Source organism: Natator depressus, chromosome 1, assembly GCF_965152275.1.
Source record: "Natator depressus isolate rNatDep1 chromosome 1, rNatDep2.hap1, whole genome shotgun sequence".
In the NCBI taxonomy this organism is placed as follows: domain Eukaryota; kingdom Metazoa; phylum Chordata; order Testudines; family Cheloniidae; genus Natator; species Natator depressus.
In genome coordinates, this window is record NC_134234.1 from 32,855,704 (window position 1) to 32,875,852 (window position 20,149).

A 20,149-nucleotide genomic window follows, 5' to 3' on the forward strand; every position below is an offset into this window, starting at 1 on the left:
CCTTTCAGGTGGTTTCCAGCATTACGATGTTCATTACAATAATTCCTGTAGCACTAATTTGCAACCTACTAAAGCTAACATATCCCATGTTACTATTGATGGTGGCAACCTTCTGACCAGTTTTAAATCATCTAGAATGAATGGATTTTTCTCTTCGTCATCAAATGGTAAGAGATCTTATTTGTTAGATATCACTGTAGTAAAAACAACAGAGAAAATGCTGTTAAAAGCACCAAAAGACATTCTTGGGCAAATTTTCAAAACCTTACCAAATTGTACACCCAAAAAATGGTCAAGCACATATATAATTGCACACGCAGAACCCCCATTTTCACATCAAGTAACTGTAAGCACAAAATTAGCATATCATATCTGTTTGGGTATTCAAGTTCCTGATTTGCACCTGAAAATTCCATGTGTGGATGTATGTTTCCCTCAGGTGTAGGTTAGAGGCTGAGTTTTGAAAATGTATTAAAACACAGAAGAAAAATGAATTAAATTTGCAGTATCGTATCTAGTTTAAGCTTATGTATCGGAAGAAAATTGCTGCAGTTTTTTGTTTTAAAAACATTAAAATGAATACAAATATTCATAAATTAGCAAGGCAAAAACAAATATAGCTAGGAGCTCTAATATGTACAGCAGTGGTAGTAAAACCTCATGGGATGAAACTTAGTCAAGTGAATTCAATTCTGTGAACTAGTGAGCATCCCCTACAATGTGCTGAGTTCTCTTAATTAGCATTGAATCAAATGGGAGCTGAGACCATGCATCCCTGAGTAGGAAGCACTGATTACCCTGGATAGTCAGGTCCTAAGGCTGTTTCCTAAATGTTGCCTATCTTATAAAATGGAATTATTGTTTGGCATGTCATTAGACATTGCTGTATCACAAAGGTAACTCAGAAGTTAGCTAACTATTCAATTTTCATCAGCCTTTACATATTTATAGAGGATCAGTCACTATACAGTAGAACCTCAGAGTTATGAACAACAGAATTACAAACTGACCAGTTAAGCACACACCTCATTTGGAACCAGAAGTTTGCAATCAGGCAGCAGCAGAGACAAAAACAAATACAGTACGGTACTGTGTTAGACTTTAAAAAAAAAAAAAAAAAAGGCGGGGGGGAGGCACAGCATTTTTCTTCTGCATAGTGGTTTCGAAGCTGTATTAAGTCCATGTTCAGTTGTAAACTTTTGAAAGAACAACCATAATGTTTTGTTCAGAGTTACGAACAACCTCCATTCCCAAGGTCTTCATAATTTTGAGGTTCTACTGTAATATCAAAGTGCCAGTAATCTTTGCACCTCTGTATTTAGCATGCCTTTACATACTGGCTGCTTTTTTGTGTTTCTCATTTTAGGTGCTGTTCCTGTTATAAGACGAAAACAAATTTCCGACAATAGCGAAAATAAACGTAGAGTTCTTTTAGAACAGAGAAGACAAATTGTAACCTCTGCAGGAAGGAGACCCACTCATCATGCACAGGTAAATATCAGTTTCAGGAACATTGAACTGAAAATGTCAGTCAAAAGTTATCACAGAATAATAGTCTCCTACTGCTGTATACTTGTCCAACATTCCTGCAAACATAAAAACAGTTTCTCTGCACGTTCTCAATAGTTTTTAATGATTGTCACAGTAAAATACTTTATCTACCCTAACAACAAATGTATTATTTTCTTTAGGGGTTTTGTTTCTATAAACCAGTCACCAGAAATACATAGACCAAATGTTACCAAATATCTTTATAGAAAGCATACAGCTGTTATGAGATTCATTAATCAACATTGTTTATTCCAAATATAAATGTTTCCTTTGCATCAAAACATTTTGTTTTCATCATTTTGTACATATAAAGTATACATAGCAGAATTAAATATTGCTTTAGCTGTAAAAACTTGTCATGGTAGTGACATCTTACTGGAATGTGATGTAGTTTAAGGTAATCTGATATGGTTGATATCATGGATGCTGTTACTGGCATTAGCCTACTTTGTCATTGATTTCAGAGCTAAATACATTACAAATATAGGCATATAAAAATGCTCAAAGTTTTTATTAGAGCTTTTAAATAAAATGTCTAACAGTCAATGGGCTCCTTGTTTTTTAATATTTATAAAATAAATGAATTAGTGTTTAATAAAAACAAAATCAGTCAGAGGATTTTACAAAATGCACATTCGGGAGAGATTAATAGATTCTAAGACCAGAAGGGACTGTTGTGATTATCTAGTTGACCTCCTACAAAACACAGGTCATAGAGCTTCACTGAAATAATTCCTGTATATACTATCAATTAGAAAAAACATCTAATCTTGATTTTAAAATTGCTAATGATGACAATAAAGAGACTATAAAAATACCAAACTATGTTAGTACAGGAATTTCTTATTTGTATATAGCGCTAATACAACATCTAGGAAGCTTTGTAAATAACTTTCCTATGAACACTTTTTGTAGAATATCTGGGAACATATTTTGAATCATAGTAATTTTTCACAACCGTATTCATTCAAAACGAAATTCAGCCCTTAATTCCTATTTAACTCCTGTTTTGAGGGCTTATGTGGGATTTAAGGTTTCGTGCTGGTCCTTTGTACAACGGTGAATTTTACCATCATTGCCAGCAACTATTAATGCAATAGCGTAAATCAGAGAGATCCAGTGAAGATGGTTAGAGGTATGGAAAAATTTACATATGAGATACTACAAGACTGTGCTTATTTAGCCTTAAATAGAGACGAGTTTGAAGGAATATAAAAGGGTATCTGTCAAGGACTTTTGAACCCTCAGTGTTCCTACTGAAATTTCTATTAAATCTACTAAAAGTGTAAAACAAAAGTCAACCAGAATGCCTCTAAGGTCTCTTGCTACTGTGGATCCTCTCCACACTTCTCCAGTGCAGGTTGTTGCTTAGCAACCACAATATAGACAAAGATGTACATAGACATTTTTGTGTGCTTTAAAAAAGCTTTATTAATTGCTCATATTTTTCAAAATACAGTAGCTTTTGAACTTGAAAACACACAGCCTGTAAACTTCAGTAACATAAACTATCTTATTTAACTAAAACACTAAAAAGCTCCAGAAATGTTAAGATTTTAAATAATATTTAAAAATTATTCTGATAAAGTGATCAATTTTTACAGAATACAGTACATACTGTCCAGCTAAGTCCATTTCAATGTGCATTTGAGCCAGTGCAAACTGTGAGTGGCATCCCTAATTCTGATGAAGGTATAGTAGTTCATTTCAGTTCCATTCTTTGTTATAGATAAAATAGTTGCACTATACATCAGCTGTTGCCTTGTAGCATCAATGATTCTGAATCAGAAAATATGGTCTGTTGGCTGGAAGTAAAGATTTTTCCACTAAAAGTTAATACAGCACAGCACAATATCACTTATATCTGAGTGGTGGATTTAGAAGAGCATCATGGAAAAAAAAAGAGTCTCTATTCCTCCTAGTGTTGTATTTTATTTAAGTGTATGACAGCTACATGTACAGGCGCTGGATGTAAAGCTGGCAGGACTGGCTCCTCCACCAGCTCTCTTCCTCTGCCCCATATTAAGAGCACAGGCAACCTTAATTCTGGCATTTCTTAACTTTTGAATGCATGACTTTGTGACATTAATATTGTTTTAATGTGGATTTTTGTGTGCAGTATATCCATGAAAATGAGCAACAGGTCTAGATGTTATAAAATATTCTAATTTGAAAAAGTTCAGACTGTGACCAGCTCTGTAAAATCTTTAGTTTCAGAAAGCACTGCCCAGTTTTTGCTGGCAGAAAATCTAGCAGGTACCTCAGTTACAGAAGGTGAAATCCTGGCTGCTATGGAAACAGTGCAACCACCTGGACAAACTATGGTGCTTACCAAGGCCCAGCGACGAGGCATGAGTGCTCTGTCACTAGAAGAACAGAAGATTCTTCAATCACTTGATCGTCTCAATCAAAGGTTGCAGAGTGAGTACAATGTATAGTATTAACACAGTAATAAATTTTAAATAATCGTTTGAGTGACATATATAAACATAGACATATATGTGGCAATAAAGACCTATAGGTGCATCTGCTCTGTCCTGTTGCATTTTGCTGTTTAGTAAACTTACCAAACAGTAAGTACAAAACCCTCACTCAGGCAAAACTAATTTAAAACAATGGGAGTTTTGCCTGAGTGAAAACGAAGTAAGATTTTTGGATTTGTCCCTGTATTTTTTTTTTTAATCCGTTAAACTTGTGTATGCTCATTGGTCCCACATGAGATGGTAGCCTGAATGACATATCAATACAACTTCTGAAAAGGAGTTCAGATTTCCCCTTTCCCATAGGAGTGGCAGAAGCAGAGGAGAGGAACCTTGCACCCACTGGGAATCTGCTTAGCTGTAGCACAGAGTCACTGATCCCAGAAAAACAGCAGTTCAGACTTCTCTGTTTTAAAAGGTAGTTTTGGTATCATGTCCTCTGGATTAGGCAGAAGGAGATATTAAACGAGAAACACAGAAAAATGGAAAAGAAGGTACTCTATGAACTGTAGAGGAAAAAGAGAGAGACACACGCACATAGAGGCAGATCGGAAAGGGACAGGAGATAGTGAAACTAAAGAAGATAGCAAAGCAACAGACAGAAGATAATTAAAATGGAGAAAAAGTTAAGAAAACTAGAAAGTAAAAAGAAAAGTCCAACAAGGAATATTAAGGGAACAATGAAAGAAATGTAAAAGTAATGACTGCAAACCATACAATTACAAAAACTAAAGTAAAACATTGCTAGTGTGCAATTAACTACTGCACATTGTATTCCAAATTTATCAGACACTATGGGCTCGATTCCCCTTTTATCCAAGCTCCACTAGGTGCAACAAGGGGGGTGGCCATCAGAGCTGGCTCCCTAATTCTGAGTCTACCGACACTGGTGGTAGGTAAAGTAGCAGACAGGACCCGGCACCATCCACAGTATGCCCTTTTCCTCCCCTGATGGACCCCTACAATAGAGGCAGGGGAGGGTGGCTGGTGCAGAAGTCGACTCTGCCAGCTTTATCTCAGTAAGAAGTTCATCTCCACAAGAGGAATTATCCCAAGAAAATTTACAGCCAGAATCCAGCCACTTTGCAGAATGGGTACGAGCATCCATCACCAGCTGACATTTCCAAGTGGTCTTAGCTCCAAGTGATGTAATTCTATATAGAATGTGTTGCAGTAATCCAGTGTGGAGGTGTCAAAGACATGGATCACTATGTCAAAGTCCATATCTGAAAGAAAAGGTGGCAACTTTCTGGCCAGGTTAAGCTGGTGTCAGGGTTCCCTCCCCACTCTGAACTTTGGGGTACAGATGTGGGGACCCACATGAAAGACCTCCTAAGCTTATATTTTACCAGCTTAGGTTAAAAAATTCCCCAAGGCACAAATTCCTTTTCTTGTCCTTGGACAGTATTGCTGCCACCACCAAGTGATTCACACAAAAATTCAGGAAAGGGTCACTTGGAGTCCCTATTCCCCCAAGTCCCTTCATCCCCTTCCCTGGGGAGGCTTGAGAATAATATACTAACTAATTGGTTACAGTATGAGCACAGACCAAACCCTTTGGTTTTTAGGACCCTGAAAATCAATCAGGTTCTTAAAAGAAGAGTTTTATTTATAAAAAAAAAAAAGTAAGAGAATCACACCTGCTATATCAGGATGGAGGGTAACTTTACAGGGTAAATAAAAAGATTTAAAACACAGAGGATTCCCCTCCGACTCTGCTTCCCAGTTACAAAACAGGAATGAAACCACCTCTTAGCATAGGGAAAATTCACAAGCTAAAACAAAAGATAATCTAACGCATTTCCTTGCCTTACTTACAATTTTTGTAATCTTAGATTAATCATTTCAGGTACGTTTTCAGGAGATGTTTTACCTGCCTGGTCTCTCTCTCTGTCTGGAGAGGGAACAAATAAAGAGAGCACAAACATAACCTCCCCCCCCCCCCCAAATTTGAAAGTATCTTCTTTCCTTATTGGTCCTTCTGGTCAGGTGCCAACCAGGTTATTTGAACTTCTTAACCCCCTTACAAGTAAAGTGATTCAGTACACCTGGCCACGAGGGATTTTATGTTACCGCATGCATAAAGATTGTTACCCTTCCCTTTATATTTGAGAGCCGGCGAAAAAGCATTCTTGACAGAGATGCCAGGGTTTTGTTAAACCTTCACCATCTCAGCTCCTTTATTGTTTTGTTTTACAGAAAACGTAAATCTGGCACTATACTACAAGACAGTGTGCCTTCAACATGGCCATGTAAATGGCTAACCCATTCTGAGTGGGTTATTTTTTGTTTGTTTGGTTTGGTTTGGTTTTTGTTATCCCATCTCTGAGGAACTGGCCTTCTCTTTTTCAGATTTGGATTTCTTTTTAGGTGCTACAGGTTTAATTTACAATTCCAAATTTTATAAATACAAATAAAGTAGATGTTTCAACCTTCCTCAGGCCAAAGAAAAATAGTTAACTTGTTAAATTGCAGTTAAATTGTTGTATTTTCCACAGTCTTTAGGAAGGTTGGTACTGACTTGTTGACTATTGTTCATGTTTTTGTTCTAGCAGGTGTTTTATATAATTGTTGCATCATAGCTTTGTACTATTTTTAGATGTCCAAGAAACCATTGCCAAAAACCTATCCACATCAAGTGTTTTACAGATAATCTCTCCTTTGGTAAGCATTCAGATTTACTGTTTTCTGACTTAGACAGTATTGACTTTGGTTTGTTTTAGGATTAACTGAGTTGCTAGAATTTCAGAGTGCCATTTGTGTGGGATAGTGTTCGGAACAGGGCTGTCTGACCTAGTGGTCAGAGCCAGAGGTGGAGTTGGCATTGCAGTCAGGAGTCACACCAAAGATCAAAGCCGGAGTCAGAAGCCATGACAAGGGTCAGAGCCACACCAAGGATTAAGCTGGAATCAGAGTCAGAAGTCACACCCAAGATCAAAGAGGGAGTCAGCAGTTGGCATCAGTGCAAGGAAGTAGGAACCAGGAAGAAGGAGTAGGGCCTGGTAGTGGGAGCGTGGACAAGCCATGGTGATAGGAAAAAGGATTAGGAGCCGAACAAAGAAGCAGAGACTTGGTCTCAGGGGTCTAGGCAGCAACAGGCCTAGCAACTAGTTGCTCAGACAAGAGGTAGAACAGATACAGGAAACTTTATACCCAGTCATAGACTCTGTGGGTGCTCAGGGGCTCAAGCACCCACATAGAAAAAATAGGGAGTGCTCAGCACCCACAGGGCTGGCCAGAGCTGTTGCTCTGGTGACTCTGGGCTTGGCCACCAATCAGTTGTTCAGTGGCTGAACCTATGCTCCCACCAGCTCTTCAGCGGGGCTGCCCCACCCTTCAGCTGTTGAGTGGGGCTGCCCCTCCCCTTAGCTTTTGAGCAAGGCTGTCCCGCCCATCAGCTGTTGAGCAGGGCTGCCCTGCCACTGGCTCCTCTCTGCCCACCTCCCTCCCTCCCTCACTGCCCTTAAGGCAGGAGGAGGCAAAAAGGAGCAAGCAGTGGGTGGGAGGCGCTCAGGGGAGGGGGTCTTGGGGGGAGGGGAGGGGAGGGGAGGGGCAGGAAGAGGTGGAGTGGGGGTGGGGCCCTGGGGGCAGAGCCAGTGTGGGGCATCCACTGGAAAAAAGAAAAATCAGCACCTATGTATCTAGTGGTGTCCAGTATTCTGCTGCTAGTCACATGTCTCTGTGAATTAGCAGGCGGGGCATTAGCTGGGCATTAGGTGCAGTTCGTTCATCTGATCCTTCTGTGCAGTGTCATAGAGGTGGTTTTTGCTCAGCAACCTCGCAGGCCTGGATTTGAGACCCTCAGCACCTAACAGAATAAATTAATGAGCTGTATGCCCTAAATTTTAAGTGTATTGTTGGGATTTTATATCAGGCTTTGAAGTCAATGGAGCTACGTTAAGTATCCATTTACACGAGCTGAGTATCTGGCCTGTCAGCCTTGGCTTTAGGTGAGAATATAATGTATCATTCCTCTTCTGGAATCTGGAGCAGTTGCCACAAAGCCTACAAAGTTTCCTAGGAACAGTGGGTTTGCAGGCTCATTTGAGCTAAATAAGGCCCTTAATTAGTTATTTTTTCCTAATAATGTGAAGGAAAAAAAGATGTACTGTATTGTGACCTGAAGGGTAATTGAGTCTATAATTAAATATTTTCATGACCTGCAGAGATCACTTCATGTTCTACAACTAATCTGCATTATATTTCTTTTTTCAGTATTTTTATTTCCTGTTTTATACTTTTGTTTCTTTAATATAATATAACCAATACAATACCAGTTTCAGGTATATATAGGATTGTATAGGCTATTGAGTACCCTAAGCACAGACTTTACACTTCAAATTATCACTGTTATTCAAAAAATATTGTGTGATTCAGTATTCTCTGTTATTTTACTCTACATGTATACTGAGAAAAAATATAGACAGGTGACTGTATATTTCACACAGTTCTATTACCCCCAAAATGTGTAATGAGTGTAAAGAAAAATTTGGTCTGAAAGAAGTTACTCATTCTTCAAGAGGCCTCTGTACATTCTCACTAGTGGGAGTTGCACCAGCTGTACAGCATAACAGTGGAAATCTCTGAAAGCAGTGCCTGTGGAAGCACTCATACCCCTACTGATTCAATGATACCAGAAGCAAGACTGTAAAAGAAGGCAGCACACTTCAACTGCCTCCATTCCTTCTAGCCATGATAGTATGTGTGGAATTTGAAAAGTCAGATTCCCCTCTCCTGCACCAGAGGGATTATTACCAGGGATACTAGTGTGATTTTGTATACAAACTATATAATAAGACATATTCCCTGTTTCAAAGAGTTTACACTCTGACTCCTGCTCTATCAAAGTCTGTGGAAGAGTTCTATCTTTTTCAATTCCCATGGATTTCAGTGAGAGAAGGGGCCATTCATTACCTCAGAGGAAAGGCTCAGCACCTTGCAGACACAAGTTCCAATTCAAGATATAGGGACACAATTTTTTATGTAGCTGAAAATAGAAGATCGCATGATATTGTCAATTGATGTTTCTTTGGTTTTATGTTAAACACCATAAAATATAAATTGTCATATTGTGACCTTAGGCACGCCTGTATTCACACCTTACACACTACTGCATTAATATTTGTACAAAATATGCCTTGTGAGGTATCACATGAATGCTAGCAACACACTGGTCATTAATATTATTTATAAGATGCATGTTCATCTTGTATGTGAAATTATGACTCCCTTCTGTATGATGTTACTAGAACCTGTTTAAGACCAGAGAGCCTAGCCTAGGTGAAGGTGATAAACAGGTCTGTCCTAGACAAAGGCATGTGGGTTTCCCTCAATTTGCATATTAGCAGTAAACAAAGCTATCAAGCTAAACAAGTGTGTTATCCTGATCTTGAACTCGATAGACAGAGAATTAACATAGTTCCTGCAATCCAGAGAGACAGAAGACTGAATCCCCAGGAGGCCTCCCTATCTTTTAAGACAAAAACAACCTCTTTAGGGATATAAGGACCAGAAAGAGACTTCATCTTGAACCTTCACCTTAAGGAGATAAAGAAACTAAGTCATTTAATCTCTGTGATGGGTCTTGACCAGGTCAGCCAGTATAAGGCTGGAAAGGAGACTGGGGGTCAGAGAAACCATCTTGAACAAAGACTGTATCTTGCTAGATTAAGTTTTAGACTTTTAGATGTGTGTTTTCTCTTTTATTTGCTTGTAACTATCTCTACCTTTATCTCTTTTATTTGGTATCACTTAATCCATGCTCTTTTGTTAGTACACTTGTTTTACGTTTACTATAAGCCAATTCAGTGCTATGTTTGAAGGGTTATATTTACCCCAGTTAAATTAATAAGATGTGATTGACTCTGTAACAGACCAGCAAACTTAATATCTTCTGTGAATGCACCGTGTAAGGAATGCACATTGCAGAGAAACATCTCTGAGGAGCTCGGGGGCTGAAGTTCACTGATTGCTACCTGCTAGGCGAGGTTTGGGTTGGGAGAGCATTGAGGAGTTTGCTGGGAAGAAAACAGACTGGTGTAGCAGGCAGCTGACACACAGTCTAATAGCCAGCAAAACTCACTCTTGCTGAGGCAGAGGGATAACACAGTAACTCACAGCTCTGGGTATCCCCCGCAGTATGCTACACATTAAAAAAAAAAACGTATTCTTCAATTTGTTATAGAACATTCAGCAATCTGCATCCTCCCCTTCTGTGGATCCTCCATTAGCCATGCAAAGGCATCGGAGTATGTCAGCTGATACTCTATCACAACTGCAGAGACGATATTAACATGGACTAACAAAGGCTGCTTCACTGGATTTTATTTTAATACAGCCTCATGTTCTTTATATAATGTATACTTGTATTCAAAACACTACACACTATAAAATCAACCACAGTGTAAAGATGTAAACAGTAACATAAGTAATGAATGTCAGTTGATTAGTTTACATTTAAGACATTTTATTATGCACTTTATTGTAAAATATTGCATTTTTAAAAGAATGGAAATACCTCACATTTTAATGAGTCTATTGCTGGTTGTAAATTTATTGTATATTTAATTTAAATGACATGGAAAAGAGATTATATTGATACTCAGGTTAAGATTATGTATAAATTAATCTCCTATCTTCATGGTTTTCCAGATTTGCTAATAAATTCTGTTACATTTGTAAAAGGTATGTTGTAGAAAATGATCTGATTATCAATAATCCAGGTAAATGTTGCATCTCTTATCCTTCATCCAATGGCCCCACTCCAGTCTACTACAGACTTGTCTATGCCTCTCGGTCAACAATTCTGTTTGATGGCCCTAAAACTGACCATGCTGTCAGCTTCATGCTTCTCTTGGTTTCTCTTCCAGCTGCTCTTACCGAAAATGCTGGAACCTTCCTAGCTTCTGAATTTCCTTGACTGTATTACACTTACCTTTGTTGTGTGCAGTGCTGATGCAGCTATTTGGGACCCAGGATATTAGAGAGACAAGGTGGGTGAGGGATATCTTTTATTGGACCAACTTCTGTTGGTGAACGACACAAGCTTTTGAGTTTACACAGAGCTTACACAGGTGGTTCACAATTACGTGGATATAGTATGTGCCACAAACTAAAGAGGAAAAATAGCAGTTTCACATAATAAAGACAGTTTTCTACTATGGCTCTACAGTTTATGTGCATGTCTAGGGAAAATTATTCCAGGCCTATCTCATTCTAAGAACAGTAGCTTTAAATTGATCAAAACATTATAGGTAGCAAACTAACTATAGCTTGAGGTTTATCCATTGAAGATTTGAAAGTGAAAACTATAATTTTAACTAGTTATAATTGAGTCATGGTTTCTGTTAGTACAGTTCCAAAAGCCCCTCTACAATCTGAAGAGCATATATGTAGCGTTTGTCCAGTTTACATCATTGCAACCTTTCCTTATTTACCATAGTGCACTATAACTGATTCAATACGTCCCAATTAGAGCTGGTTAAAACTCAGAATTTCCCTTACGTGGGAAATTTCAACATTCCTACATTTTTCATTCCGTGAAAACAAATATTATTGAATTTCCCACAAAAGTGACAATTCAAAAAAAATTGATTTAAAATTTTTGAAATTGTTTCGAAGTACAATATTCATTTTGATTTTTTTCATTTTTATATTTATTATTTTTACATTATTGCATGACATGGTAATAGTAGTAGTGCATAACATGACACATCATCGTTGTCAGGTCATGTCAGAATATGACAAGATATCATTGACATAATAATTGAGAATATGCTGTTTTATTTTTAATTCATTAAGGGCACCTGCTATTAAATTTAAATCAAAACTTTGTCTTTTATTTTCTAGTATTCCTGTTTGTGTTCTAATGAAACCGTTTGATCCTTTGAAGAAGAAAGGAAGATAAGTGCTCATTACAACACAAACAGGATCTAGAAAATAGGATGTAAGATATGATTTGTACTAAGTAGCTGCTACTGTTAATGATTTTAAAAGTAAAATAATATAAAATAAATTTTTAAAAATTTCAACTATTTTGTCATATGTCATGACTACAGTAGTTATTAGAACAAAATGACTTGTTCTTGTTATGACCTAACATATGTCACCTTGTGTACTACTAAGGCATGAAATAATGTAAAAATAAAAATACAAAAATGAAAAAAAAGTTTTGAAATGAAATTTCAAAATGTTTCTGAACATTTTTTGTTTTGATTTTTTTTCTTTTGTGAGAAATTCTGTTACATTTTTTGTTTTGTCAAAGTAACATTTTGCAGTGGAAAACTTTTTCAACTGAAATGTCTGACCAGTTTTGTCTACTTAACAGGTTGCTCTCTTGTTCTCCCTCCTGTAATGTTTTTAAAGCATGGGAAGATTATCTGATATGATCTGTTCCCTTTGTTGTTTTTGTTTCCAAACACTATGAACTATAGTATGATAAATATAAGTTTCACAGAAGTTTCCATTTATAAGGAAAAACAGAAGCGAGAACATCCATCACAGTCATCCCCTTGCAGGATGAGAGTATGGGAGGTGCCCACAGCCCTTCAGGGGGCATTGTGGCACCTGCCATCTAGTGGCAGCACTCCCTTGTTAAGAAGTCTGCCTTCGATCAATCCCAGTGCCTCTGACAAGCACTGGGATTATCTTACAGAGGGAAAAGGAGGACAAGGTGAAAGCAGGCCTTCTCCTTTACCTCCTGCTCCATTGCAAACTGGACACCTTAGAATGGATTGAGAGCTGGTTGCTTATGGGGCTCATCAGCTAAGATTAATGCTAGCTGCTTCTGTGGCAGATGGTCCTACCAGCAGAAATGATATTCCTCACAGCAGGAGTAAAATTAGGATTCTCCCAAACCCACACTGTCTGGGAAATGAGGTAATACTTCCCTTTGCCTCTAGTTAGGCCTTGAAATGGCTGTGGGCCTTGGAATAATACAGATCTGATAGGACCTCTTAGGTTTACATGGGCTGGATTAAATTTGGGACATGTTAGGATATTCTAGATTTGGGCATCAAAAGGGAAAAAAGTTTGCAATGCCTAGGGATGGCTGTGTTTTTCCTCCCTGTCATTGCTGCCAAGAAAGGGAGCCCAAAGTTGCAGGCACTTGGCAAAAGATTCTGATGTTTCCATTCTTATTAGGCTGTTGTTGTTCACAGTAGATGTCTAAAATCTCCAACAAAACACTGTACATATACTCAGGGCAAGTGAATATAGGCAGCAGCACTTGAAAGTCAGAATTTGTTTGCACTAACTACGCTGGGCCCATACCCTTCTGTTTGCATGCAGGATACTGTAACATTCCAGAATGGTGAGGTTTCCCTCAGTAGATTTAATATTTAAACTCAGGGGAAACTTTTCCCCACAGTGATTGAGAGGGAAAGCAAATAATTCAACTACTGGAGGCTGAGGTTCAAAAACAATCCTAGGAGTCAGAGAGCTAGAATGTCATCTTATGCAATATTTTCCCCACTGGTTTAGGAAGCAAGCAAAGCTCTTGAGTCAATCCACTCTCCCCTTAACTAGAAATAAAGGCTGAGATTTGCAAAAGTGGATGCCTAAAGTAAGGTTTCTGGAGTGGAATTCTCAGAAGAGCCCAGCTGATTTAGGAGCACAAGTCCCATTGAAAATCAGTAGGATTTGCCCTCCTAAATCACTCTTGAAAATCCTACTTGAAAGTTCTTATTTAGGTGCCGGAATAAGTGGCCTGATTTTCAGACATACTGAGCACCCGCAAATACAAACAAAGTCAGTGGGCGCTCAGCACTTTTGAAAAGCAGGCCACTTACTTAAGAGCTAATTTTTAAAATCTTGGCCAGAGTTGAGACTGACAGTTCTAGATATTCCTTCTCACTTCAAGGAAATCAAAGGCTGAAAAACTTTATTTAATTTTCTTATAGGGTGGACAAAGTATAGATTACATTAAAACCAAACATTTGCCAAACAGGTTTGCTCCAGAAATGAAGATCTTCATGTTTGGGCAGGTTGGATTTCTGTCAAAAACTCTTTACCCTTCCCAGTTCTTTGCTACTCCCAAATATAAACCTCACCCACTTCTTTGCTTTGACAAAAAGTTAAGTTGACAAGAAAATATAAGAAAAGCAAGTTAGCGTGGCTCAAGTGTAAGCCTCAATACAAAGAACACGTCTGTTTGTTGTAAAGCATTTTCTTCCTTAAGCCTACACATCGTGAGCCTGATTTTCAAAGATTCGGATCTGGATGCTTTAGAACAACCACAGAGGTGGCTCCAGATATGTCCAACTGTATACCACTGTTTTCACTGTATTTAATAAAGAATGACTTTCACATGTTCTAAATAAAGCATATGTCCTGGCCCCATGTAATGAAAGTACATCTATACTTGAATACACTTATTTTATTGAATGCAAGACTGATGGGTCACAGGCAATCCAACTATGGGAGCTAGAGCACAAAATAAAGCTGACACTGAGCAGAATAAGCCATAGAATCATAGAATATCAGGGTTGGAAGAGACCTCAGGAGGTCATCTAGTCCAACCCCCTGCTCAAAGCAGGACCGATCCCCGACTAAATCATCCCAGCCAGTGCATTGTCAAGCCGGGCCTTAAAAACCTCTCAGGATGGAGATTCCATCACCTCCCTATGTAACCCATTCCAGTGCTTCACCACCCTCCTAGTGAAATAGTGTTTCCTAATATCCACCATAGACCTCCCCCACTGCAACTTGCAAATCTGCAGATTTCCTTTTCAAAGTAATTTTTCTTCTCTTGAAGTTGAAATTAGTTTCTCTGAGTTGGAAATACCCAATGGCTCTAGCCTTTTTCTTTAGTCTCAGCACTCAGGCAGGTACTATGACAAACAGCAATAAATTGACAATTTATAAAGAACATCTGTCTATGTCATAACATTTTAGTTGCATTAATACTGAATTATTATTTGCATTACTATGGTGCACAGAGGGGCCCTATTGCACTAGGCACTGTACAAATACAGAGACTTTGTCGACACCAGGAGAAAAGATATTTGAAATCATGTTAGCTAACCCCAATTTAAGAAGCACTTATGCCCTAATGTAGATGCAATTTAACACTAAACCCAGATTTGTTGGTCAGGGTAAACCCTAGGGTCATGGTAAAAGTGTCTGGCTCTGGTGAGCTTACAGTGTAAATAGACATGAAAACAAAGGAAGTTTTTAGATATGAGGAATGGAGATTAAATAATTTATCCAAGGTTAATCAGGAAATTTGTAATGGAATTAGGCCCAGAGTTCCTGAGTCCTAGTCCAATGTCTTAACCACAAGACCATACTTCTCCTGTAAAGGATGGAGTTACCAGAGGCACTAGCAACAATAGCAGTTCAAAGGAATTAGTGACCAAGTGGTGTTAGAGCCTGATACTCCAGCTCACAATCCCAGAAAATATTAAACTATTATACACCCTGTGGGAAGCTGCTACAGTATAGGAGTATAGTCCAAGGGTCAAATTCTGTCCTCTGATTCTTCATTGGAAGCTCCCTGAGCATATCTGGAAACAGAATGTAGCTGTAAGTATTTTTTTCAGCTGAAGTGTCTTTGGGAGCAAAGGTGAAGCAAGCAATGAATGCAGTAGTATTTTTACCTGTACAGACCTGGATTCAAAGTCTCTTTTATTACCGAAAGAGCAAATGATGTATTTGGTAGACTCACGCCAGTCAAATATTTGCCAGCCTGATAAAGACACTACACTATTTGTCACAATGTGATGGAATTGTGGGACTGGAATACCAGTGGGGCCATGGATCAGATGAGAACTGCATTCACAAAACTGTGTGAGTAACTTGCACAGCATCTATTTGCACTATTCCTGATTTATAGGAATTCCCACACCAGATCAGACCAGTGGTCTGCCTAGTCTAGTATCCCATCTCTGACAGTTGCTTGGATCAGCTGCTTCAAAGGAAGGTATTAAAAAAAAAACATTGTGGGTAATTATGGAATAACCTGTCCATAGGGGAAATGTATTCCTAATCCCTTAAGTAGAGGGTGGATGAAGGATGAGGGTTTACATCCCTTCCAAATTTAGGGGATTTTGTTTAAACTCAGTTCTCATTACTGAGTTTCATAAGCACCAACTCCAGACAAACACACTTTTATTTATTTCTTTATAAAGAAGAATACTTCTCAATCGTGGAGATGAGCCAATTTGTTCCTACTGAAATAAAAAGTTCTGTGGCTGCTGGATTGAGAGAATGGGACAAATTTAGCCATTTGCAAGGGATAAGGGCCTCAGCAGAATCACTATAGACTTCTGCATTCTCAGAAGTACGCTGTATGTTTTGCAGACACAGAACATATGAATAAACTTCAATTTTATGAGATTGCTGGGACAGGGCATCCACATTGTTTGTGAAATTGCACTGTTAAATGCCGGGCTCCCTATATAATCACATGCTATTGGGGGTACATCCAGGCATTTCAGAGAAAAGAGACTTGTAAGCTCCATGTTTGCCTGTATTAGATCCAATAGTTAACACTGCTGTATAATGTGCATATTGGGTCAAATTCATCCCTGGTCTAGCTCCACTGATTTCAACTGAGTTACATCAGGGATGAATTTGCCCCAATATGACTAGGGATATAGGGATGGAATGAAACCACATTTTTTGGATCACTCTTTATCCCAAAGAGTGCTTCTCAGTAATTGTTGAATACTGAGCACAAATCCTAATATGGATAGCTACAACTGCGGCAGAGGTCCAGATGACAAAGGAGTGGCTGTTTGCATATATCACAACTCTGATCACCGCCCATATTTGTTATGTTTTTTAATGTTTGTTTAATCAGGTAATAGCAATGTTTCCCCATGGTTCTTGTTTCTCTAGGTTTGTTACAACAACAACAACAGTCACTTCTTCCCTGAGCTTCTCTATTTTCCAGCAATATCAAATCATATTCCATATTCCCTCCTACTGACAGAAGATGCTGAATCTCTATAAGGTGCTGAAATATAATAAGCACAAATGCCAATAGAATGGAACATAGTCATAAAATAATGGCGTTCTGCTGTAACTTACATGTTGTTGAAGATTGAAAAATTAAGCCATTAACCAAACTGAAATAAGCCAAGACATTTATTTCTAAAGAAGGAAATGTTCCTGTGATACACTTCTATTGCAAGGTTTTATTTTTAACACAAAGTACTGAATTATTATTTTGTTCAATTATTATATTTATATGGTTCTAGGGAAGAAAGATAATCTGGTAGTTTGCACTGAACTCAGCTGTGTGCAAAAGGGTCTATCACCTAACTGGAGCGAAGAAGGGTGGTTAAGTCAGAAAGCAATGGAATTCCAGACTAGGGAGGCCAGGGTTATCTGATAGAGCCCAGAGGCAGATGGGCCTGTTATCCTCCGAAGAAAACCAGACTGAAATATTTTAAAAGAACAATAAGTTCACGGCTGGGGGGCAGTTTGACAGCTGAATAATTGGAAACTAGGTATTCTCATTGTTTTAAAACTTTTTTGGATGTTGTCAATATCTCCTGAAGAAAAGGGTAGGACTTTAGATTTTGGTTGGTTTCCACCCTGTGAAGAGGGCCTATTTTAGATTTATGGTATTTCTTGCTTGAAGAAATTAAATACTGGAGATCTCTGATTGCTTAAACCTGAGACACAGGACTTGTGATTGTGTTGTCCATGGGACTGGTGAATACACACTATGAAGAATGACACAGTGAAGAATACACACATCTTTATTGAATTTCCCCTTCTTGGTTTGCTGGAGTTCCTCTGTCACTTACGCCTTGTGCGGCCTTGGTCAATTTAATCTTTCCACCTCTCGTCTCCCTTTGTAAAACAGGGATTATACCTCCCTCTCTCAAACAGCTGCGATAAGATTATATATACACATGTTGCCACCTCTCATAATTTTGTCATGAGTCTCATGACAATTATTGTTTTCCTCCAGGTCCTGCTGTCAAGTAGATATGTGGTGATTTCAGCCTTCATTCTTAAAGAAAAAGTACATTTCTAGCCCTTGTGACTATGGAAAAGCTTCAAAATGTGATCCCCCCGTGCACCCTAACGACTCAAAAAGCAGAAGGCTAATTCAAAGAACACCAAATCTATTATATTTACATAATCTCATGATTTTAAAGTCAATCTTATGATTTTTGATGAGCTGACTCATGATTTTTGAACATTTGGAGTTGACGATACTTCAAACATTGTTTCTGAGGTGCTCAGATTCTATGGTTTGTCAGGCCCATATATGTATCAAGAGATTGGATTGCAGTAAGGAAGACAAGGGTGTGTACCATGCTGATATATGATCCCTATTTCTCAAATGATAACATACATGGCCCTGCAGAGGCAGAAGGATGTCCCAGCATGACACACACCCTGGGGGATGCATTGCTTCATTCACACTCCTAGTAATTAGAGGAGAAAAATTAAGTGCTCCTTTACAGTCTTTCCTTGTTTGTAAGATCTCTGGTACCTATTCATGACAATACGGTGAGTGTGTGTATGTGATGACTGAGTGGGTATAATTACAAAGGGCCTTTCAGTGTGCTGCTTTCATCAGCACACTGTGTGGGGGGCAGAAAGCCCAGTGTCACAGGTGAACTGTGTGACCAGGATATTGCCTCATCTCTTTCTCTGCTGCAGATGCTTCTGCCATATGAAATCCCGCAAAAATGTAACAATGACTTGTCTACTTTACCCTTCACTGATTCAGTTAAGGGTAAAGTAGCCTAGGATAGTGGGTGGTGTGGCTGGAGATTCTGTGAATCTGAATGGAATAAGCTATAAATCCTTTCGGCAGCTCCCCTGCCAGTAAACAATACAATAGGTTTATCTATTGCAACTGTGACACTATGCCCCATATTCATGTCTTCTCAGGTGTTGTTGGAAAAGTTATAATTTGCTGAGTATGGTTATCCTATTTGTGTGCATTTATCATTTTTGTATCTGAAGTTATAAATATTGACTAGGTATCTGTATGTCAAATGTGGTTACACCTGGGTAACACTCACTAGGCAAAATGCTTCCAGCCTAGACAGCTGGTTGTGCAGGGCTTATTCAGGGTAATGGGCCATTAGGAAAAACAATAGGCCTTAGGAGAAGCTTATATACACATGTTGCCAACTCTCATGAGTTACCACCTGGTAAGCCTTCTTGAGAATGCTCCAGAGAGCCTATAAGTAATGGTTGCTATAACTCTGCAAGGGCATATGACCAGACCACATGACTCGGAACTCCATTTTGGGTACCTGTATTTTTTCACAAACTGATATGGGAACCAAGTTTGAAACAAAGGGTTCCTGCCATATGGAAAAGCCCTATAAGGCAGGGAGTGACATCATATGTGGTTCTTCACCCCCCCATAACTCAACACCTAAGAGAAGCTCTGAAAGAAAACAACTTGGAATGGGAGGTGGGGAGCCCAACCTGCAAAGCAAGTGCAGCTTGTGCCTTGAGAATCTGCAAGCCTGCTTGTATCATCAGCATGGTGAGGAACGGTTAATTCATATCCAGTCTTTCTAGTATTTTAGGCTCAGTTTGTGGTTTTGTTTATTTACTAGGTAATCTGCTTTGCTCTGTTTGCTATCACTTATAACTAAGGCTAAGATTTTGTCCCTGATATTTTTAGTAAAATTCACGGACAGGTCATAGCTTCTGTGAATTTTTCTTTTTTGCCTGTGACCTGTCCATCACTTTTACTAAAAATACCAAGGACAAAATTGGGATCTGCAGGTCCCGATGCCACCTGAAGCGGGGCAGCTGTGCAGGGGCTAGGAGCTGCCTGCAGCAGCTGAGGGCTTTGGGGTACCCCTGCAGTTCTGGGTGTTCCCTGCCACCCATGGGGCTGGGAGCTCTGGGGTGCCCCACCGCCCACAGGGCCGGGAGCTGCAGGGTACCCCTGCTGCCCACAGCTAAGGGGCTGCGGTGGCCGGGAGCTGCGGGGTACCCCTACCCTCCACAGCTCCAGGGGCCCACCATGGCTAGGAGCTCAGGGGTTTCCCTGCTGCAGCTGGGAGCTCAGGGGTTACCCGCCACTCCTGGGTGGCCAGGAGCTAGGAGGTTCCCTGCTGTCTGTGGCAGCTGAGAGCTGCAGGGGGCTGCCAGAGGTGCTGGGGGTACCCCACAGCTACTGGCCC

At 39.2% G+C, this 20,149-nt stretch overlaps 1 protein-coding gene across 3 annotated transcripts in view; it reads left to right on the plus strand.

Annotated features, from left to right (window-relative positions):
- CEP126 (centrosomal protein 126) overlaps positions 1 to 10,632 on the plus strand; it is a 52,708-nt gene extending 42,076 nt beyond the window's left edge. For 2 of the 3 annotated variants that reach the window (XM_074957102.1, XM_074957108.1), the window contains 6 exons: positions 9 to 167; positions 1,367 to 1,491; positions 3,156 to 3,243; positions 3,763 to 3,972; positions 6,631 to 6,695; positions 10,216 to 10,632. In XM_074957102.1, coding sequence (XP_074813203.1) covers positions 9 to 167; positions 1,367 to 1,491; positions 3,156 to 3,243; positions 3,763 to 3,972; positions 6,631 to 6,695; positions 10,216 to 10,323 — 755 coding nt within the window. In that variant the 3' untranslated portion in view covers positions 10,324 to 10,632. Of the gene's footprint in view, positions 1 to 8; positions 168 to 1,366; positions 1,492 to 3,155; positions 3,244 to 3,762; positions 3,973 to 6,630; positions 6,696 to 8,848 lie in introns of all 3 variants that reach the window. The other variant, XM_074957116.1, reaches the window with a different exon arrangement.
- The last annotated feature ends 9,517 nt before the right edge of the window (positions 10,633 to 20,149 follow it).